Source organism: Nicotiana sylvestris, chromosome 5 (genome assembly GCF_000393655.2).
Source record: "Nicotiana sylvestris chromosome 5, ASM39365v2, whole genome shotgun sequence".
Classification (NCBI taxonomy): Eukaryota; Viridiplantae; Streptophyta; class Magnoliopsida; order Solanales; family Solanaceae; genus Nicotiana; species Nicotiana sylvestris.
This window is the reverse complement of record NC_091061.1, coordinates 39899232-39922017: the sequence shown is the minus strand read 5'-3', so window position 1 is coordinate 39922017 and position 22786 is coordinate 39899232. Positions and strand designations below refer to the sequence as shown.

At 35.8% G+C, this 22786-nt stretch overlaps 1 protein-coding gene across 4 annotated transcripts; it reads left to right on the top strand.

The window, feature by feature from the left end:
- The first annotated feature begins 5619 nt into the window (after positions 1–5619).
- LOC104233701 (uncharacterized) lies at positions 5620–22589 on the top strand. 4 transcript variants are annotated; one of them, XM_009787134.2, is made up of 13 exons: positions 5623–5891; positions 11539–11591; positions 12173–12341; positions 12465–12528; positions 12957–13036; positions 13181–13334; positions 14402–14463; positions 14629–14691; positions 16591–16649; positions 16995–17076; positions 21115–21158; positions 21263–21481; positions 22353–22589. In XM_009787134.2, the coding sequence occupies exons 1-13, from the start codon at positions 5745–5747 to the stop codon at positions 22369–22371; spliced, it is 1215 nt and encodes a 404-aa protein (XP_009785436.1). In that variant the 5' UTR covers positions 5623–5744; the 3' UTR covers positions 22372–22589. The 4 variants fall into 4 exon arrangements, 2 of the variants coding, with proteins under 2 accessions (XP_070030454.1, XP_009785436.1); XR_011407541.1 differs by lacking the exons at positions 21263–21481; positions 22353–22589 and adding an exon at positions 16781–16829 and having other exon boundaries at positions 5620–5891; XR_011407540.1 differs by lacking the exons at positions 21263–21481; positions 22353–22589 and adding an exon at positions 16778–16829 and having other exon boundaries at positions 5620–5891.
- The last annotated feature ends 197 nt before the right edge of the window (positions 22590–22786 follow it).

The window sequence follows — 22786 nt, the reverse complement described above, 5'->3', positions numbered from 1 at the left end:
ATTCTCTATTAGCATAGACAGTGCTTCAGGATCGGATGGCCTAAATGCCCTATTTTATCAAACTTGCTGAAAGGTGATCGTAGAGGATGTATATAATGCAGTGTTGGACTTCTTTAAAGGTCCTACCATCCCGAGATTCTATACTCATACCTACCTAGTAATAATTCCAAGGGTGGAATTCCCACAACAATTGTCAGATTTAAGACCAATCAGCCTGTGCAATGTCTCAAGTAAGATCTTTATGAAGATCTTAAATGCCAGAATCACTTGACTTCTGCCTAAGATTATCTCTAATAACTAGTCAGGGTTTATAAAGGGAAGGCTAATCTCAGAGAACTTTCTCCTTGCACAAGAAATTATAAAGGATATAGCTAAACCAAAAAGGGAGGCAATGTAGTCCTGAAACTTGATATGGCCAAAGCGTACAACATGATAAACTGGTCATACTTGTGCAGACTAATGCAAAAATTAGGGTTCTCAAGGAATGGGTGGATTAATCTTCAACCATATCTCAAGTACTTGATACTCCTTAATAGTAAATAGTCAAAGGTTTGGTTTCTTCAAGTCACAAAATGGACTGAGACAAGGCGATCCTATTTCACCCTCACTGTTTATTTTAAGCGCATAGCTTCTCTTTATAATGCTGAATGACATACAAAATAGACGAAGGTATAGAGGCTTTTATATAGTGAGAAGTGGACCACAAGTGAATCATCTTGCATTTGCAAATGATATAATTTTGTTTATTAGCGGGCACAAAAACACCTTGAGATTGGTCATGGATACATTAACATCATATGAAGAGAATTATGGACAGAAGATTAACAAGAATAAAAGTTATTTCATGCTTCAACCAGGGGCTTCCTCAAGGGCAATCAATAGAGTGATCAATATTATTAGGATGCACTAACAAAGACTTTCCCATGAAGTACTTGGGGTTCTCTCTATTTGTGGGAAGACAAAAAATCTCATATTTTTTGGACCTAATCAATAAAGTGACAAATAGAGTTAAAGGGTGGCAAGCTAAACTTCCATCTACAGGGGAAAGACAATTCTTATAAGACATGTATTGCAAGCAGTTCCTATTCACCTCCTAGCCACTATGAATCCACCAAAAGGAGTATTCACACATATTGAAAAGATACTTGCAAACTTTTTCTAGAGAGGCTCGGATGGAAATAATAGACATCATTGGATCTCCTAGAAAGCTTTATATTTCCCATATCAGGAGGGAATATCCCACTTCAGAAGACTACATGATGTCAAAGAAGCATTCACAGCCAAGATTTGGTGGAACTTAAGGACCAGAGACTCATTATGGAAGGACTCCATGATAGCAAAATACTGCATAAGAGTGCATCATGTGGCGTCATAATAAAGATCTAGACAATCAAATAGTTGGAAGGCTTTATGTGCGATCAAACAAAAAGTGGAGAAAAATATTATCTGGCTCCCTAGAGAAGAAAAATTATCTTTCTGGTACGATGAATGGATAAAGCAAGGTCCCCGTTACAAACACATGCCGAGTGATGTCAAGCCAATGGATGTACCGCTGAAAGATGTATCAGAAGAAAACAGTTGGCAATATGAAAAAATAGAGGATGAGATCCCACATTCTGTTAAGAATATAGTTGACCACCAACACTTGATTTTATCACTAAAAGTTCCAGAAAAGGTAATATGGACAACAAACTCAACTAGAGTATTCTCAGTGGCCTCGACATGGAATTGTCTTGCAGGACCTTGTGGCATTTTAATGGACGGGATGCAACTCATGCAAGTAGTGCACAACTGGTGGAATCACAAAACTACTAACATAATTGTGTCTTTTATGGTGAAATTATTGCTAGCCCTGATAATTTGGAAATTGTGGAGGTCTAGATGTGCATACAAATATGAAAATGAAGCTCCATTAGTTTGCATGTTTAAAAGTTTGATTTTCAACACACTATCTAATTTGACTAGTCAAAAGTTAGGAAAAGTAAAGTTTGAAGACATCTTGGAATCAAATACAAAAGATGCTCGACCAACCAATAGGATTCAAGACATACATACTAGTCAAGTGGGTCAAACCACCAATAAGTTTTGCCAAGCTCAATAGCGATGAGAGTTGTGTGGAAGACAATTGTAGTATGGGGGAGTTATTAGAGACAACCTAGGCAACTTTATCTTAACTTGCTCAGACTTTATAGGGATAAACACTAGTAATTGGGTAGAAAGCAAAGCAATGTTGTATGGTTTGCAACAAAGTGTACAGAGAAGGATGCACAGTATAATAGCAGAAGCAGATTCTAAATTGGTCACTTCTTGCTTGACAGAGAACTCAGCTACTCCATGGAGAATTGCACAAGAGATCGAAGAGATCAAGAAGCTACTACACGAAGAGAATGTCAAAGTGCAACATTATTTCAGAGAGACTAATAGGGTAGCAGATAAATTAGCAATCATAAGCCATATACATCAGCAACACCTGATTTTCACCAGGTATGAAGAGTTCCCTAGGCAAGTAAAGGCGCTAATGAAATTAGATAGATGGGAGCTTGCATCTTTCCGAGTGAGACACCTGAAGGCAACATAAATTAACTTTGATCCACCATGACATGAGAAGTGGGAAGTGGCACGCCCTACTCATTTCCTTTTTCTTCACACTTATAGATATATAGTCATAGATGAATAGAGACTAGAATGCTAATCTCTTATTGTTTCAATAGAGGATAAATCAGTATGTCCCCCATCCATTCTTTTGCTCAGTTCAATCAATAAAATAGTTGCTAGTTCATATAAAAAAAAAAAAAAGCTGAGTTGTTTCTTCTTCTTACAAAAATAAAAATCTAAATGAAGTATTCATATTAAATTGTCTAAAAATTTCTTTATTCTCACTGCAACCATCTAAATAAAGTAATCAAGAAATGAAATCATTATCGAGGAGTGCAAATGAGACATTAATAATGCTGATAAAAATTAGCAATAGTAAAATCACATCCAAATAGAAAGTATTATGACAGTAACTTAGTAATTGTTATTGAATATATGAGATAATGTCTAACGAGTCGGCTATTGGCCTTATTATTATTATTGGCATATGAATAATTGACTAAAGTCTAAGGTATCACTAAATATAAAGTATAAATATTTCAGATTTTCAGATATCCAAAAATCAGAAGTATCAAATCCAATATTCAATTCGAAATCCAGAATTTTTAAAAATTAAATTTGAAATTCAATACGCAATCCAAAAGTCCAAACTGAAACTCCCAGAAATTTGGATTTTAGTTTGAAATTTGGGTTTGCCCAAACTATGCCACCCTTAGTTATACCACGAAAGCTAATACTAATATGATTGTGTTAATAATAATTTTATTTTAAGTAATAATAAGCATGAGTATGTTGTGCATACATTATCTATCTATATCTATATTATATTAAAAGCACGAAGGCTCTTAGCAAAATGTCGTTCGCTTTTTTTACCTTTTTAACATAGAGTTCACACTAGACAAAATACTCACTAATTATCTTTCTAATATTTAGACTTTTCAAATTAATTTAAAGTTTGACTATTAAATCTTCTTATTTGAGTTAGGTAAAAACTCCTATTACTTAGTAGGAATTATATATAAGATTCTTTCCTTATTTAGATTATTTTTTTTTTAAAAAGAATTATTAGTTGAGTTTTTCGATATCTTCTAAACAATTAAACAATAGTAATTAGATAACTTTAGAAGTCGTTATCCAAGTTTTGAGAATTTTTTTTGAATGGGAAACAAAACATGTGGTCTTGTCAAAGAAATAAACAAATCTATACTATAATAATTATTCTATTTACTTAAACAACATAGTAGGTAGCATTTCAAAAATATTGTGAATTTCTGAAAATAATTACAACTCCGTTATGTTGGTTGTGCCTTTTTAATTAAGCAAGAAAATAACAAAGTTTTAGCCATTTTTTTTATTAATTTGACCCAAAAATAAAAATACATAATTAAAATAGATAGTTATTTGCATCTTAAAAATAACAAATAATACACACTTGTTGCATTATTGTTTTAGCTAAAACTACTTTTATTTAGCTAATGTTTTTATAAATTTGATCCAAAAAGATAAAATTTACAATTGGATCAAATAAACACTATATCTAAAGAAGAAATTAAAAATACAAAATTGGATAAAGTATACGTTTGTATATTAACATGAAATAAGAAAAAATACATAATTATGTTGTAATAAATAAAGAATTATATTGATGATTGAAAAATATTACATCTTATCAAAGTTAATTTTTTTAATTTTTATCACTTTCACGCGTCTAAAGGATAATGTATGTATCTACGCTCTTTACCACGTTAACGTCCAGGAGTAACAACAATCAAATAGCCAACTTCGTGGGTAATTAAGACTACAATTTGTTTAGGGGTGTAACTGATTTCGTACAAAGTTTAGAGGATTTTTTTAATATAACCTTCATATTTTTGGCTCATAGATTAATATGGTCCTTTTAGAATCCATTAACAGTAATTAATCCATTACAATCTTAGACTCTTACTTCAATAAAAGAAAATATCGAATGCATAGTTATGTGCATGGACAAAGAAAGAAAACTCATTCCAAATTGAAGAAATAGTAGATTAATCAAAATAAAGCAGTTAAATAGTACATTTTGCAATAATAATTTAGTCTTTTCTAATATGTTGAAAATAATTGATATGTTATTTCTTATTGATCATAGAAATAGAACAATTGTATTTTGGTATTGAGAGTTTCTTTCTTCGTTGAAATTAGCTAATTAGGATCAATAATTTTTAGAAACTTAATCTTTTGTTAGTTTTTATTTTATAACTCAAACATAAATTTTAATATAATATTTATGTTATTTTTTAAAATTTTGTATTCGTTGAGATAGGTTACACGCGTAACGTGTGTATCCTAACTAGTATGGATAATTAGATTGAGATAGAATACGATTCAACTATTTATTATTTTGAGAATACAAAGCACAATTCTCCCTTTCCACTCCACATCCCCACCCACCCAAAAAAAGAACAAAGAAAACTAATAGTTTCACTTTAAATTTATTAGACATACCAAGAGTCAATAATATTGAAACATTATAATTCTTTGTCATTACCTATTGAAAAATTTCAATTCAATCGATGTGATTCAATAAATTAATAGTACATCATTTGGTTCTCCTTATATACATCAATAACACTAAAAATCTGATAATTACAGTGTACTTTGAATTTCATAATAAAATATGTGTTTTATATTTTATTATACATCACAAAAGGTTTATTTGCATTAAACAATTAAAGGTTGGTTGGGTCGCTATTTATGGTCAATTATAACTTAATTTAAAAGCTGAAATATTTGTGATTGTTCATTTTTCATTGGTAGTCATTGTTTAGATCAAAATGGATAAAATAAGTTTTTAATCACCTTATTATTTTCAAGAGTGTACTGTTATGTCGAGGTACCACAGTTATTAGAAAGAAAATCTGTATTGCTACCTTAATATGATATAGGAAAGGGAAGTTTATATCTTTCACCAATTAGAAAAGGAAAAAAATATATATATATATAAGAAAGAAAAATGGAAAAGGAAGAAAACAGCGAATTTGCCAAACCCTATAAAACAAGCGCACTCGAAAACTGAAAAGCTTTCAAGGAGGAAGACTGAAGAAAAAAACCCTTCCATAGACTGAGCAACTCAAGCCTGAACAGCGGCGAATTTCAAGCGTTCATCATCAATGGACGCCATAAGGAAACAACTGGATGTGTTAATGGGAGCCAACCGAAACGGCGACGTAACGGAGGTCGATCGCAAGTACTACGACCGTGAAGTTTGCCGTCTCTTCCTCTCCGGTCTTTGCCCCCACGAGCTCTTCCAACTCACTGTGCGTAACTGTTAACACCGCTCTCTCTATCTCTGCGTCTACCTGTTTCCTCATTTATGTGTTTGTATTTGAATCCCTAGGTCATTTAATTTTTGTTTTTGATAATTAAACAAATTTGAAGCCATAGATTGAAATATTGTTGCTCTATAGAGATCTTACCTTGTGCAAATTAGGTGTTCTCCGACTACTTCCGGGTAGGGGAGAGTGAATGTATGTACAGCTTTTCCCTTGCATTTCAGCTGTTTAGTTGCCTTGAATTCGTGTGACTTACAGGTCACGAAATGATAACCTTTACCTCTCTGTGCGTGCATTAGTAGACTATGCATTTTTGGTGCATTTTGGCTGCAAAAAGGGAAAAAAAAGAAGAAGAGGTTGGAGTTGGAACAGCTAGTTTGCTACATAATTGCTAAACTGAACTCATAATAAGATGTTTTGGTTGAAAAGCTTTATTCAAAAAATATACATGCGAAGCCCTATGTTAAGGTTATATTGGGTTTGTGTAGCTGGAACACCAAGAACATGTGTTAACATGGTTTCAGGCAGTGTCACACCTTAAGATCAACTTCAGGAAATGCGAGATCACACTAGTTGGAGAGGTGAAGAGTGTTGTAATATTATCACATTTTTTGAACTCTAAGGCTGGGGCTTATCACACTACCTACCTTGGCTTGCCAGTAGGTGCTTCAAATAAGGATCAAACAACATGGAACTCGGTACTACAAAGGATTGAGAAGAAGCTTGTAGGATGACATAAACGATATTTGTCCAAAGGAGATAAAGAAGTACTTATTAGGAGCACATTATCGAGCATTTTCACTTATTTTATGTCCTTGTTTCAAGCTCCGGCTAATGTCACGTGAAAGTTGGAAAGACTTTAGAGAAACTATCTATGGGGTTCGATGATAGTGAAGTTTCCACATGGGTTGATGGGAGATCGTTCTTACCCTTAAGTGTAGGAGTGGTCTTAGAAGATCTAAGGGGTTGTTTGATTACAAGGATAAAAGATAATAATTTCGAGATAAAATGTGGGATTAGTTTATCTGCGATCTGGTTGAACTTTTGATTCAGGTAAAAGCAACCCCGAGGTTGTTTATGCCACACTATATGTGGGATAACCATCCCAGGATAGAATAACAAAATGACACATTTTCGCTTCTCGAAAGCGCTTCTCCCAAAGACTTTTAAGAAATCCAAGACGAAAATTGGATAAAAGTTTATTCAAACTTATTTAGTGTAAAGCTAAATAATGTATTATTTTATTTCCTGTATGTTCATTTTTAGTTCAATGAATCAACCATCTCCAAATAATTGTAATCATAAGTACATCAACTAAATAATCATGTCATTCCCGCCCCTAATTATAATTCTAACTTAACTTGTTCACAAATCAATCGACTCTAATGGTGTTCAACAAGGTCATATTAGGAAACTGGTTATGGAGATTTAGGATTGAAAAATATTCTTTTTTGAGGAAGGTAGTAGTGGAAAAATATGGGACCTTGGAAGGGGTTGGAGGACTAAAAATGTCACTATTCTTTATGTGTGCGAACATTGGAGGAATTTTTAAGGGATGGAAAGAGTCTACTGTCGATGCGTCATTCAAGGTAAGGGATGGGAGGATGAGTTTTTGGGGCAGAAGTGGTGTATGATAACATTTTGAGGATTATTTTTCCAAATATTTAATGAATTTCATGCCCTATCCATGTGGTCCGATGACTACAAGATGGAGAAATAGTTATAAATTTGAGGTTTAGGAAGAATTTTGAAGAGTAGGAAGTGGTAGAGTTCCAAAGCCTGGTTGGTATGCTCCACAATGAAAGCACGTTACAATAGTGTATGGAGTGGTGGTGGTGGGGAATAGTGGAGTATTTTATATCAAGTCTTATTATGAAACTAGGATTAAAGAAATATTTTGAGCATAAGTTATATATTTTGAGCACAAGTTATATATTTTGTGCTACAAAGATCTTACCGAACCCCCCCCCCCAAAAAAAAAAATAAAATCCGAATAACCCAAAAACCCGAGATTGAAAAACCCGAGATTGAAAAACCCGAATTTTATTGGTTTGATCTTTAGATTTAATAACCCGACACAATTGGTTTGGATTGGTAATTACAAAATCCACGCTATCAATGTCGTCTGGCCCAGTTGCCCCAACTGGACTTAACCATTTGACTTCTGACAATAAGAGGAAGAGAAGCCCTCTTGAGTAAGGGCTCTTGAGTTAGAGTTCGAACTCACCTTCTTTCTTCTATTTCATAGCCTCTTCCGTATTCTCAATCGGAATAGCCAGGCCAACAATCTTTTTCTTTTATTAGGAACCGAATCCGAAAGAGACGCAGCAGCAAGAGGTCCTGAATCAAATAGAGCAAGCAAGTCCGTATTCTGTTCGGCTTACGGCTTCATTCCCAGAGTAAGGAGAAAGAAGACACAGCGCCGGTACCCCTATTTTGCAGCAAAGATGGGAGGGTAAACTGGTCAAGGCACATAAAAATTGCATGACAACTGTACTTCTACCAATAATAGTGCTGTATTTTTTTAAGTTACCGAATTGCCCTGACAATGCCAGGCAAGCATGTTGACCCAGTGCTTGCTTATTCCCTCTTCTACATAGTACTCCCTCCGCTCCAGTTTATGTGAACCTATATTCTTTTTGGTCCGTTCCAAAAAAGAATGACCCGCTTCTAAATTTGGAAACAATTTAGCTTAAACTTACAATTCTATCTATAATGAGAAGCTTTTATAACCACACAAATACTTTGAACCCCTTTTTGACTTGTTTAGGACCACAAATTCCAAAAGTCTTCATTTTTTATTAAAATTTGTGCCCAGTCAAACGGGTTCACATAAATTGGAACGGAGGGAGTAGTAAAACTTCTCATTACAGAGGAGGTTGTCTTTCCATGTAGCTCGGTTTGGTTTTCTAAAGTTTCAAGTAAAGGGTGCTTTTTTGACATGGCTAGCAGTAGAATGGGGTGGTCTTGATTAAGGGTGGCAATTTGAGCCCAAATCCATCCAACCCACCCAACCTGTCCAGAGATTAATGGGTTGAGCTACAAATATTTGAGCTCATGGGTCTATTTGGGCTGAGCCCAAGTTAACCCATTATTTTTTACAGCCAATTCTGACCCATTAAGCAGTCCAAATACAACCCATGAAACTCACCCAAAACAAAGGTATCTCAACCCAGCTTATCTAGAAATTTACTTAGTTGCCCCAATTTTATTTTATTTTTTGTATTTTCAATTTTCAATTTTTTTGTTTTTCTGCACCCCCCCCAAACCCCCTCAATTTTTTTTTACTTTTTTTTTGTATTTTTTGTTTTTTTCGTTTTTCTGCATCACCCACCCCACCCACAAAATATATTTCAATATACACATTTTAAGGTAAAAGGCTTTTTTATGCCAGATGAGCATGATTCTAAAACATGGGCAGGTTGGGCTATGACCCATTGTTTAGCCCATCTCGACCCAACCCATCTTAGACCAAGTACACTTTGGGCTGGGTTGGGCAATGACCCATTTATTGATCTAACCCATCTTGAGTCTTGACCCGCCCAAATTCTGCCCAACCCGCCCATTTGCCACCCCTAGTTTTGATGGCTTAGAATGTAAGGAAAAGGAAGGTTGCTTACAAAGTTGGTGCTTTATGTCCAAGTGGTCTGGTGCTGATGTCCGCCATCTCTTGATGTTTTAGAATTTGACGAAAAGAAAGGTTGGTTATCTCAACTGGTGCTTATGTGCAAGGGGTCGTGAAGATGTCCACCATCTCGTCATACATTGTCATATAGCTCTAAGGTTATGGCGGGGGAACTCTTAGATGGCTTGGCATACTTTGGGTGATGCTAGACAGTATGAAAGAGGTAATGTTAAGCTGAAATAATGGTAGAAAGAGGTGAATATGCGGGGAGTGGAGTATTGCGCCACTAGCACTTATGTGGGTCCCTTCAAGAGAAAGAAATATGAAAGCTCTTAAGGGTGTAGAGAAGAATTTTGTACAATTGAGGAGTAAATTCTCATCCCTTATTTCTTTTTGGTGCGCCCATGAAATTTCCTTATGTATAGAAGATCAGGTGTCGTTCGTAAAAAATCATATCTTTTTTTGTAGGTTTTCTACTATTTTGGTATACTAGTATACATATGTTTTTTGCTCAATCTTTGACAAAATTTATTACTTTATAAAAAATACTGAGTTCGTAGAATTATGTATTATTTATTCTGGTTTTAGCACGGGGTTCTTAATTACCTGGGCTTTGGGAGCTCTTTGCTGTTGAAAGACCTTAGACTTTTGATACTCCGCTGGTCAAAATAATAAATTTAAAAAGACCTTAGTTTTTAGATATTTCAAAACACATTTGGTAGGGAGCCCATCGGCTAGATGTGATGCTTTTTATTTGCATTTAAAAATATTTAGAGACTTCTCCTATTTGCGGTTGGTCAATTTTGTTAAATTTCATTGTAAATGAAAATTCTTCTAGAGTTTTTTCTTTTTAATTTTTTGTTGATAAAGTCATACTCCTTCAGTTTCATTTTATGTATTTTAGTTTGACTCTGCACTTTCTGTTTCTTAGTTTGTTTATGCTTGGAGTTTAAGAATGTAAAAAAGACTTTTGAATCTTGTGGTCTTAAACCTAAGGTGATAAACCAAAAATACCTTTTAGGGGTGGTTTGGTAGGATGTATAAGAATAATGCGGAATAAGGTGTATTAGTAATGCATGGATTAGTAATGCATGTGTTAGTAATGCAAGCATTAGTTGTGCATATATTATTTCTTATCTACTCTTTGGTGTGGTGTATTAAAATTATAATGCATTGCATAATTTTTAAGAAAAATAGTTGTTTACAAAAATGCCCTCCATATTCTCTAGCTTTAAAGGACTTTAAGGACAATTTTGTCTTTAAACATACTAATGCATGCATTAATAGCCTTGGTATTACTAATGCCATGGTTTTCTATGCATTACTAATGCATAGTATAATACCAAGTATGACAAGTATTAGTTATACACATGTTGAAAAAATGTACCAAGCAAGGTATTAGTAACGCATAGAGCTAATGCTTGCATTATTTTTTCTAATACCTCCTACCAAACGACCCCTTAATCTTGTGGTTTTAAACATGGCATGTCCCTCCTATAAAAGAGTGTCATTAAGATTTAGGGATAAAATGGTCTACTTTCTCTACATTCTCAATGCCCAGCTGAACATGACATCATCTACATCAGCTGTCCTTACCCGTTGGGTACCATATAGGTTGAGCGTTGTCCACCATAATTGACTCGTTCAACTATGAAGATGTGAACTAATGAAATGACAAGTTTTAATCAGTAATGCTCTATGCTTATAAAGGAAAAATCCAATATTGTTAATATGATACCAAGCTTTATTTAATCTAAATGCAATAATTTTTGTCAAGTGAAATTAGTCAATAATTTTTGTATAAGGTGAAACTAGTCAGTACTAAAGGGTCAGCTGCAGATGGTATCCTTACTATTAAAAAAAAAGAATATACGATAGTAAATCCTCGGTGGGCTGGAGGGTTGAGTTGTTCAGTTTATTCTAGGTCTACACCTTCCTCTGCATTTCCTTGTTGGTTATAAATTTTGTGCACTGACTTTTTATTTTAATTTCTTTCTTGTTGTGTAGAAAATGGATATGGGGCCATGCCCTAAGGTGCACTCTTTGCAGCTGAGAAAAGAGTATCCTTCTTTGACGTGCATGCTATGATTTTGCAAGTGTTCCATATTCATGTTTTCTTGCCCGTAATAACTTCGAGAATTAATATCTTAGCCATGCGTGGGCTATTAAGTAAAACTAGAATTTTTTTTATGTCTCGATACATGCTAGATAGGCTGGTTGTTGTCGCAGGTTGTTTAACTATACAATTTTGTTTCTTCATACATTCTGTCATTCTCCTTTTTCTTTGATTTATTTACAGTTCAATGAATCACTGTTCTATTTTTTTTACGTCAAATGATTATAGAAACTATTACAATATTGCTGGCCGATTGCCTGCCTAGTTGCTGAACCGAGTCATTAACTAGACGTCTGTGAAATATATTATGGTCGTTGTTAACACGGATTTTCTGTACATCAGTGCAGTCCTTTCCCCCCAGCCCCCACCCCCACCCCCTACCCCAAACCAAAACCATCTGCCCAAACATAAAAAAAGAAGAGAAATGTACAAGATATGTCCTTATTGAGAGAAAAAAAAGTTGCACAATAATGCTGCATTCTTTGATCAATATTGCTTCTTGATCATTACCTTAACCTTTTCTAGATATGTCGAAGCAAAAGAAAAGGGTCAGGATAACTATGACAGGGACTTGGAGGATGCAATTGATAGGCTGATTGTTGAGTGTGACAGGAAAATAACTAGAGCACTTAAACGGCTTGACGAGGAGGATGCCAAAGCTGCTATTGCCATATCAGTATCTGAAGTTACTCTGGTAATAGTCAAGTGTTGGGCTCCAAGCTCATTGTTTTCTTTTGTTGGTCACTGACACTTCCTCTTTGTCCTTCCTCTGTTTACTATCCTTGTTACAAGTGTTGTCAACTTGCCTAAATTGCAGACACCGGAGATTGATGAGTTGTCAAAGCAAATCAAGGAGAAGTTGAAAGAAGCTGATGTATATGGTAAGTTCTTTTAGGCTCTCTCTCTAAGAAAATGGTAAGTTCTTTTAGGCCTAGCTGACTGCCTGCATCGGGAAAGCATGCTTATGTGGTCTTGATTGGCTATTTGCCAATATAAGGTTGCTTATATTTTACTTTTTTCATTATATATGAAAATGACTAGTTGGCTTGCTAATCTATATACTGCTCGAGCATGAGACAGTTTAAAGGAGTAAAATAGGCTTGATGATTGGTGGTGATATGATAACATTCGTTGTCACTTTGTCTGAATTTACATAGTTCAGTTTCATATTCGGATCTAGCCTATTAAATTTGAGCGAATTGAATTGCTGAGGAATAAAATGTAAAGTGCTATTATTTCATGCCATTTTCTATCTGGTGAAGATCTTTTTGAGTTGGCAAAGTTCTTGAACAATCTAACTTCTTTGTAGATCTTGAAGGCAAGACAGATATGAAAATTCGAGCTCTGGAAGAGGTTGAAGAACTCAGAACTAAGAGAGCAGACAAACAGGTACAGAGGGAACTTGGAGACATTGAATTAATTTGCTAATTAGTCAACATAGGCAAAAACTAATGACATTGCGATACTTAATATTCACATGGCTGTAGTGTATATGGTTAGAACTCATAGGTGTTTTCTTTTATCCAATGGCAGTCAATGCTCCTTTTGGATGCATTTAACAAAGATCGAGCATCTTTACCTCAGCCACTTCAGAACGGTCCACAGTTAGCACCCTTGCCTGCAGCTGCTCCAGATCCTCGCATACAAGAAATGATAAATGAGAAGCTGAAGAAAGCAGAAGATCTTGGTAAATCTAAATAGCTCTAAACTGGGTTACTTTACAACCTCCAATTTTTCCACTCAAAGAGTTAGAATTCACTCTTTGATATGCTATTGACTCTCTTTGGATATTGTCTCTAAATATCTAAATAGCTCTAAACTGTGTTGCTTTACAACCTCCAATTTTTCCGCTCAAAGAGTTAGAATTCACTCTTTGATATGCTGTTGACTCTCTCTGGATATGGTACAGTTTCATTATTTTGGTTTATGTCCATGCACGAGTGTATGAGCAGGTTAAATGGAAAGTAACATCAAGAAAAAATAGTGACCAAGTTTGGGTTTTATCTTACCCAACACCCATTACTTATTTAAAAAAGTGACTGTATTTGAAGATGCAACCTTGAGATTATTATTAATAAGTACTTATGGAAATGGCAGGCTGATTATGTGACTAAAGTGAACAATGATGTGCTTTTAACTAGATATTTGAGAAGATGTGTTTAAACATCATTGCTCGAAAATAGTTATGATCCCTTGACATCAGAGGAGCCATATCCTGCTGTGAATCTTGTAAATATACTTATGCTAATTCCAGTTCATTTGGTTCTGCATTGGGGAATCATTTTCAACTCTCAGTGTATGATTCTCATACCCATGATCTCAATTTTGAGATAAAAACACATTTAATGGGAGGTAACAGGTACGCTGTGAAATAGTCGAGAATTATGTTAATAGAAATTGCCTTAGAAGCGATTTAAGCATGATGGGAGCATGTGTCTTATAACCTTCAAAGTGAGTAGTACACTAGAATTACGTTACGATAGCTGCTCTATCTTTGCCAAAAAAAAAATGTCTTGTTTTATAGGTGAGTTAGATTTTGGAAGCTCAATGCTGAATATTATACCTTTTACAGTTTTTTGGTACCTTGGCGCACTTTTTCTTCTTCTTTCAAAGTTACCTTAATTTATAAAAAGGATGTTATGTAGCATGACACGATTTTGCTGAATCTTTTCTTGCTTTATATGGAGCATGACATGATTTTACTGAATCTTTTCTTGCTTTACCTTACATTTTTCCTCATACTTGGTTATCTAGGTGAGCAAGGAATGGTTGATGAAGCTCAGAAAGCATTGGAAGAGGCGGAAGCTCTTAAGAAGGTTGTCGAACAGTAGTTTCTGTACTCAATTGTGCTCAAATATAACTTTTTAGAATTTAATTTGCCCTTCTTATCTTTCTCCGTTAATTTTATTTTGGGGCTTAAAACACTTACCCTTGTAGTTCGACTACTTCTCTCTTTGATAATGCCTGTCTTCCTCATTCAGCTGCCTGTGAGGCAAGACCCTGGTCAGGATTCCTCAAAGTACACTGCAGTTGATGTGCGGATTGTAAGTCTACTTTCTACAACTTTGATAAGCATTATTTGTTGTATTTGTTTCTCCTCAATTACGAGTTTCTGTAAGTACTTTCACTGAATTTAATCTGAATGAATAGCAATTTTATTTTGAAAATCTAGCCAGATGATTCCTTGAAAGAGGGGCCAAAATATTATTCTCTCCGTTATATTTTATTTGTCTTAGTTTGACTAGGCACAAAGTTTTAAAGATTTTGAATCTTGCGGTCTTAAACTAAAGGTGTGTATACAACAACAACAATAAAAAACCCAGTGTATTCCCACTAGTGAAAACTAAAAGTGTGTATAACATACCAAAATTATCAATTGGATCTTGTGGTCTTAAACATGCCATGTCATTCCTATAAGGATGTGTCATTAAGGATAAAATGAGAATGATGGAATTAAAAACATAAAAATATAAAAAGAAGTATTTTCTTTGGGAACATACTAAAAAGGAAAGTACGACACATAAACTGGAAAAGAGGGAGTAATTTTCTGAAAGCATGGTGAGGTAGTGGGTAATGGGTTTGCTCTCTATGGTGCCTAATGCTTGACACCCTCCTCTTTATAGCGGCCAACGCCCTTGTCTAAATTTTTATTTCCTGTCATTCTTTTGCCAATTTCAAGCTACATTGATGATGTACTGGACATATGCTACAATTTTGTTCTTTTCGTTGCTAGTGCAAAAAGTACTTGCGTTGTTCTGCTACCAGTGACTTCTGGAGGAAAGAATTTTAACACTTTTTTGGTGATTATGTAACATAGTGAGATTTTGATGGCAACTTTTTATATTTCCAAATTAGAAAAAGCAAGTTGGTTTTCTCACTCTTAGTTTGAGGGGTGTATTGAATATTAAGAGAACGCTTGACTAGTTTCACACATGTATAGATTCATCGGACATGACTAAGAAATAATTTAGTAAAATATTTAGCATCCAAAGGTGTGACCCTGGTGGTCAAGAAGCTGGAATGGACCATGGGCCAGGTTCAGATTCCAGTGAAAGGCAAAAAAAGCATGTGTTTTGTTCTCGTCTGTTTAAGCCTTGATGGATAGAGTTAGTTTATACATGTGCTGTTGGGTAATAATAGGTACTCATGATTTAGTAGAGATGCCCAAACACCACAATTACAACCAAAAAAAGATCTTACAGATTATTAAGAGTGCCTATCAGTGTGATTGACCAAATAAGGATAGGAAGTTCCACTCAGTATGTTTTTTTGGAAACACAATTGTTACCATTATGAAAAAAGCTTGGTCAAACACGGATTTAGTGCTTAAAAGTGCTTTTCAAATTGATTAGCCTCATATACTGCTTGCAGTATTTTTGCGCAAAGCACTTTTAAATAAAGCGCTTTTTAAAATAAGCAAATTTTAGAAGCTTCTTTTTAGATTTCTAATCAATCAAGTCAATAAGAACTAAGAAGTTCTCTTCTCCTTTTCATACTTTCCGATGCTAATGGAAGGCTCTCTAACATTTTCTTGAAATGAACTGACGGTTAAGAATTTCTTGAGTACCTAAGTCAAAGAAAGAACTGAAATGTTTTTTTTAATTGGGTATTGTGTTACTAGAATCACTGCCTCAAGTGGGTACATATATGTATATACATAGAGGTTCTCTTCTCCTTTTCATACTTTCCGATGCTAATGGAAGGCTTAACATTTTCTTGAAATGAACTGACTATTAAGAATTCCTTGAGTACCTAAGTCAAAAAAAGAACTGAAATGTTTTTTAAATTGGGTACTGTGTTGCTAGAATCACTGCCTCAAGTGGGCACATATAACAATGACTGTTCTTTGTTTCTATTCTTGCATATATTCCTGCTGAGAAATCTCAGGATGTGGTCTTGACATGAATTTGCTATCTCTGACATGCTGTTTATAACTTTTGCAGACTGATCAAAAGCTCCGTGTGTGCGACATCTGTGGAGCCTTTTTAAGTGTTTATGACAGGTGAATGTTCCTTTTTCCTTTTCAGCTTTTGGAAGATATGCTAAGTAGCTTTTAGGGAAATAAAGAGCTACTTTGAAGTTTTGAGTGCTTCAGTTTTTGACATGGCGATTGTACCTCCTTGTCACCAGCAGGCTTTTTTGGGCCCAGTTTTTCGAGGATAAACTTTTGCCGCTAAATAATGTGCGTCTTTTCTGTGTTAATTTTATTAGTCATGTTATGCTTAGCTAGAAAGTTATGGGGCAACCTCATTTTTTGTTATCTCTACAATTTTTGTTTCTTAAAACTAATTGGATAGTGTACTAATAATATCCAGCTATCCTTGCTTTTCTCATCTTTTCTTTTCAGTGACCGTCGCTTAGCTGATCATTTTGGAGGAAAGCTTCATTTGGGTTATATGCAAATCCGTGAGAAATTAGCTGAACTTCAGGTAAAGATAAGAATATCTATTTTTCAAGATTTCTTTGTTGCAGCGCAGGCCCATTTATTGGAAGTATAACAGACACTTTTGCAATGTTTATATATATATCGAGACTTGTGCTTGTTTCCTTTTTTTTTTTGGGTTGGTAAGGTATTCTTGTGCTTGTTTCCTCATTTATCTGGTTGCATAAAATGATCTCTGATTGAGTGGCTTCTGCGGAACAGTCATCTTCTTAGAAATTTAAACAAGTATTTGATTTAGTGGCTCAATTGGTAATTTAAATATTTTGATTGAGGTCCTGCTGTGTCAGTTTCTTCTGTAGAAATTTTCAATATGTATACTCTTTTGGTGTTTTGCTATACTCAGATATTGTTTCTTTTGTAGAGATTTTCTATTGTCTTTTACTGATCTTGTAGGTCCATAGGGAAAATAAGTTCTCATATCACCTCATAATGACGTGAAATGTGTGTTTAGAACTATAAATATTTTTTATGGAACTCATATTAGGGTATAATTTAAGACATGATAGAATAGTTGAATAAGTGACTTCAACTTGATTTTCTTTGAGAGCAGGAAAGAGTTACTCCCTCCGTTCTAATTTATGTGAACCTGTTTGACTGGACACGGAGTGTAAGAAAAAATTAAGACTTTTGGAATTTGTGGTCCTAAACAAGTCAAAAAGGAGCCAGAGTGTTTGTGTGGTTATAAAAGCTTCTCATTAAGAGTAGAATTGTAAGTTTAAGCTAAATTGTTTCCAAATTTAGAAAGGGTTCATTCTTTTTGGAACAGAAAAAAAAGTAAATAGATTCATATAAACTGGAACGGAGAGAGTAATAGTTATGTAAAGGAGATACTCATCATGGAGGTGAGTAGAATCAATTATTAATCCAACAACAACTACTACACCTCAGTCCCAAATTAGTTGGGATCAACAATATGAATCCTCACTAATCATGTTTTCTCCATTTTAATTCATCTCGGGTTAGCATTATACAAAATAAAAAGTACTATAAGTTCTTTTTTCCCCGCAACTGGCATGAAAATCCCAATAGCACTAAAAGACTCCTAAAAAGCATAAGACCTAAAGTAAGCATATTAACTTGACTACAACACATCAACTAATTGGCATTGCATGTATAGATGTTTTTATCCATTGTGTCATATCTTTTGCTAAGTTAGCATGGCTACCAAGAGATTGTAGGTCTTTCGAGAAAAATTCATTTCCATGTGATTTAGATCTACCTCGTCCTTTTTAAACATTTACGCTCATCATAGTTTCACATTTGCGGACCTGGTCGACGCAGGTTCTGACCAAATCATCTCAAAAGACTCTCATTTTATCCTCAATGTGCATTGTGTGACTTTGGGTATGGTAGGCGGATTAGAGTTGATGAAGTTGAGGGGGCTATGCGCAAGATGAGTAGCGGCAAAGCGACCGGGCCGAATGAAATCCTGGTGGAGTTTTGGAAGAGTGCGGGCAAGGCAGGCTTGGAGTGACTCACTAGGTTATTTAATGTCATTTTTAGAACGAAGAAGATGCCCTAAGAGTGGAGGGACAACACGGTGGTTCCTGTATACGAGAACAAGTGAGGACGGTGGGTGGGGACTCAGACCATTTCCTGGTTTTGATGAGGTTGCATCAGGGGGTCGGCACTCGGCCCTATTTTGTTTGCTCTGACGATGGACGTACTGACGCGCCACATCCAAGGGGAGGTGCTGTGGTGCATGCTATTTGCAGATGATATTATATTGATTGACGAGATGCACGACGATGTCAACACGCAATTAGAGGTATGGAGGCAGACCCTGGAATTTAAAGGTTTCAAGTTGAGCAGGACCAAGACAGAATACTTGGAGTGTCAGTTCAGTGGCGAGACTCAAGGAGGGGAAGGGGAGGTGAGGCTAGACTCGCAGGTCATCCCTAGGAGAGGAAGTTTTAAGTAGCTTGGGTCTATTATTCAGGGGATGGGGAGATTGATCAAGATGTCACACATCGTATTGGGGCGGGATGGATGAAATGGAGACTCACTTCCGGTGTTTTGTGTGACAAGATGGTGCCACCGAAACTTAAAGGTAAGTTCTACAGAGTGGTGGTCAGACCAACAATGTTGTATGGGGCTGAGTGTTGGCCAGTCAAGATCGCTCATGTCCAGAAGATGAAGGTAGCAGAGATGAGGATATTGAGATGGATATGCGGGCACACCAGGTTAGATAGGATCAGAAATGAGGTTATTCGCGACAAGGTAGGTGCGGCCCCTATTGAGGACAAGATGCGGGAAGCGCGGCGTGGGTGGTTTGGTCATGTGAGTAAGAGGAGCACAGACGCCCCGATGAGGAGGTGTGGGAGGTTGACATTGGAGGGCCTACGGAGAGGTAGAGGTAGGCCAAAGAAGAGGTGGGTAGAGGTGATTAGGCAAGACATAGCGTAGCTTCAGCTGATCGAGGACATAACCCTTGATAGGAAGGTATGGAGATCGAGGATTAAGGTAGTGAAGTAGGTAGTCTAGAGTGTTCATAACAGTAGTATTGGCACGCAGTCTCGCTTCCGTTGGTAGTAGGTTTTTTTGGCTAACCGTTGTTTCCTTCATGGTTGATCACCTTGCTATCTTTTTGTTTTTATTCTGCTTTTGTATGGCTTTTTGGTACCGCCCTTCTTGTCTATATTTTCATTAATGTGGTCTTATGTTTTCCTGAGCCGAGGGTCTATTTAAAACAACCTCTCTATTCTCACAAGGTAGGGGTAAGGTCTGCGTACACACTACCCTCCCCAGACCCCACGGTGTGGGATAATACTGGTATGTTGTTGTTGTTTGATCTATTATGACCGCACATCCATATTAACGTCCGCGTCTTTGCAACACTTAGGTTATGTTGAACTTTAGCCCAACATTCTCTCTTGCATAATATTGTGGGTCTTTCAAGTGTTCCATAGAACTTACGTTTCATTTTGGTACACATCCTTTTATCACAACATGATATCTGAATTTGGTAACACTTCTCCATTCAACCAATTGATTTTAGTACAATGTAACGTCTTCATCTACCATTACATTCTCATGGAAAAACAAGACATCTGAATTGTTTTCATTTAGGTGCAACAATCCCGTATAATTTCACCTCAACTTCACTCTTCTTAAGCTGACTAGAGTTGCGGTGCATATACTCACTCCTACTTCTTATCCTAAAATCCTTACTCTAAAATGCTTTTCCATGATTCAAGTTTTTTTACACCCTTGTTGGTTTCGTCAGTTAATATCGTCAACAAATAGCATACACCAAGGGACGACATCTTATATTGTGTCGGTTAACTCATCCATAACTAGGGTAAACAAGTATTGGCTCAATACCGATAGAGGTGTCGGGCCACAGTTACAAGAAACTCCTTTGTATTTCCTACTATTGTTCTTATGCTAGTGCGGCTGCTTCATACGTATCCTTTATGACGTTTATGTATTTAAAATATGATTTTATTGGTTGAAGTGTGACCATCTCATCTAAATGCTTAAGCTGTTAGAGAGAACACATTTTTATTTACTTAATTATGTCTTTAACACGCTCCCTCATGTGTGGGCCTTAAATTTTTTCACGGGCCAAGCACGTGAAAATTCCTTTTGATCATGGGTGGCAGTGAGACTCGAATTCAGGACTTCAACGTGCTCCAATACCATATTAAAGTGTGTGACCCTTTCATCTAAAAGCTTAAGCTGTTAGAGGGATCACACTTTTATTCATTTAGTTATGTCTTCAACACTTTTCTTCCAGCTTTTCATAGCTGAAGCATAAGTACTGATGTGCATGTTCCCAACTGATCTATATAAGTATTTCTTATTATTGAACTGACTCTCTCTTAGGCGGGGCATCAAAATACATATATCTTTACTGATTGACCAATTACCTTGTCAATAAAAGAAGGGAAAAACATTGTTTATCATTCTTTACATTGCTAGTTTATTCCATGAATATGTGTTCATTCTAATTTTGCCCACGTAACTGTGGGAGTTTGTTATATGCTTCAATTGTGCTATCTCAATGATGTCAAATTGCCAGGAAGAAAGAAACAAGAAGCGGAAGGCCATAGAAGAAGATAGGAGGTAGTGTTGGATCTCCTATTATGAAATGCTTATTCAGCATTTTTTACTTTATCTGTTGTTGCTTTTACTATCTTGTGGTCAAGTGTTGAATTTACTATATGCAGATCTAAAGAAAGAAAAAGCAGGGAACGTGATAGAGAATCAAGCAGGGACAGAGTTGATAGCCGCGAAGCAGGGAGAGATCACGATCGCAGGAGTAAAGATCGCAGCTATGATCGTGAGCGTGACAGAAATAGAGACCGCTCTCGCAACTATGATTCAAGAAGTCATAGGCGATCACGTTCACGGTCAAGAGAACGGTCTAGGGATTATGATCGCCACAGGTTCTAATTTTTTCCACTAAGCTGATTGCGTTATATATAGTTTTATTTTGTGTGGACTTAAAGGTGTGAGGTTGTCATGTACCGAATAATGAGTAGCTTCCAATTCTTTGCGGAGGGCTTCTGATTTTAGTGAAGGGAATTTGCTAGGGATGTTGCGTTATTTGCCCCATACCTCCCACTAATGTGGTGAAAATTTTGGGGGAAGGCACTGTCATAGATTTATCCCCAATTATATATCACGTTCCTTTACATTAGTGCTTTTAATCAGTTGCTAAAGGCTCGCACTAGACATGCTTAAGCCGTGACAGCTCAGGCTTAGTGCTGGCGCACATGGGATTCGTCTTATAAAGGGCAGCACTGAACAACAAATATAATTGATGTAGTGATATTTTGATTGTTAAACAAACATTCTGTATGAATATGTTAGTAATTAGGAGCAGGAAATTAAAAATTTACTGCAAGTAGATTAGTTTTTAATTAGAGGTTTAGAATTAGAAAATCTTTTACTAATTTGTCTTAAATATCAAAAAGTTAAAACTATATTTTTTTCATTTGAATAAGAAGTTTAAAATGTTTTGTTTTTATTCAAATACTTTATCAAAATGGTATTTCTTCATATTTCATTTAGTTGCAGTTTTTTCGTTTACTCCATGTGAATTAGAATTTAAAGCTACTGCTATATATTTCCACCTAAATGCAAAACTTATAATGATTTTAGCAGATATAGATACTTGATGCAGCCACTAGTACCTTCTCTTTAGTTTATAACAGAAATGCATTTGAGAAGGGTTTTTGACTAGCTTGATGTGAGAGCACCCCCTGCTGGTAATAGGGGTTCGATATACACTAACTGTTTCTTCTCTGTCTCCAGACGATATGATCGTTACTAGGTGAAAGCTGCTGTGGCATGGAGAGCTGGAAAAGTTGTGTCGTGACTTGTTGGATGTTTGGTACTTTGTAGTATCCAGGAGACGATGCCATATGTATTGCTGTCTTTATTTGGTCAGTTTTTGATTCTGCAGTGTTAGGTGAAATTTGAGATTGACCTTCAAAATTACATGTGCGTTTTATGCACCAGCTAAATTTTATGACAATGCAAGGTTTTGTATTTTTGATTGCCGCACTTTCAGATTGCACCTTCACTACGGAGGTAGTAGCTCATTGAAATTTAAATACAAGCATCGATCAAAAACAAACTCTCGGGAGTCCGCTGGTGTGTTTCTGGCTAAAATGTATTGACGGGTAAATTATACTTGATTGGCCAGTTACCTGTGCGTTCCTGGAAATGCTTGTACTTGTTTACTA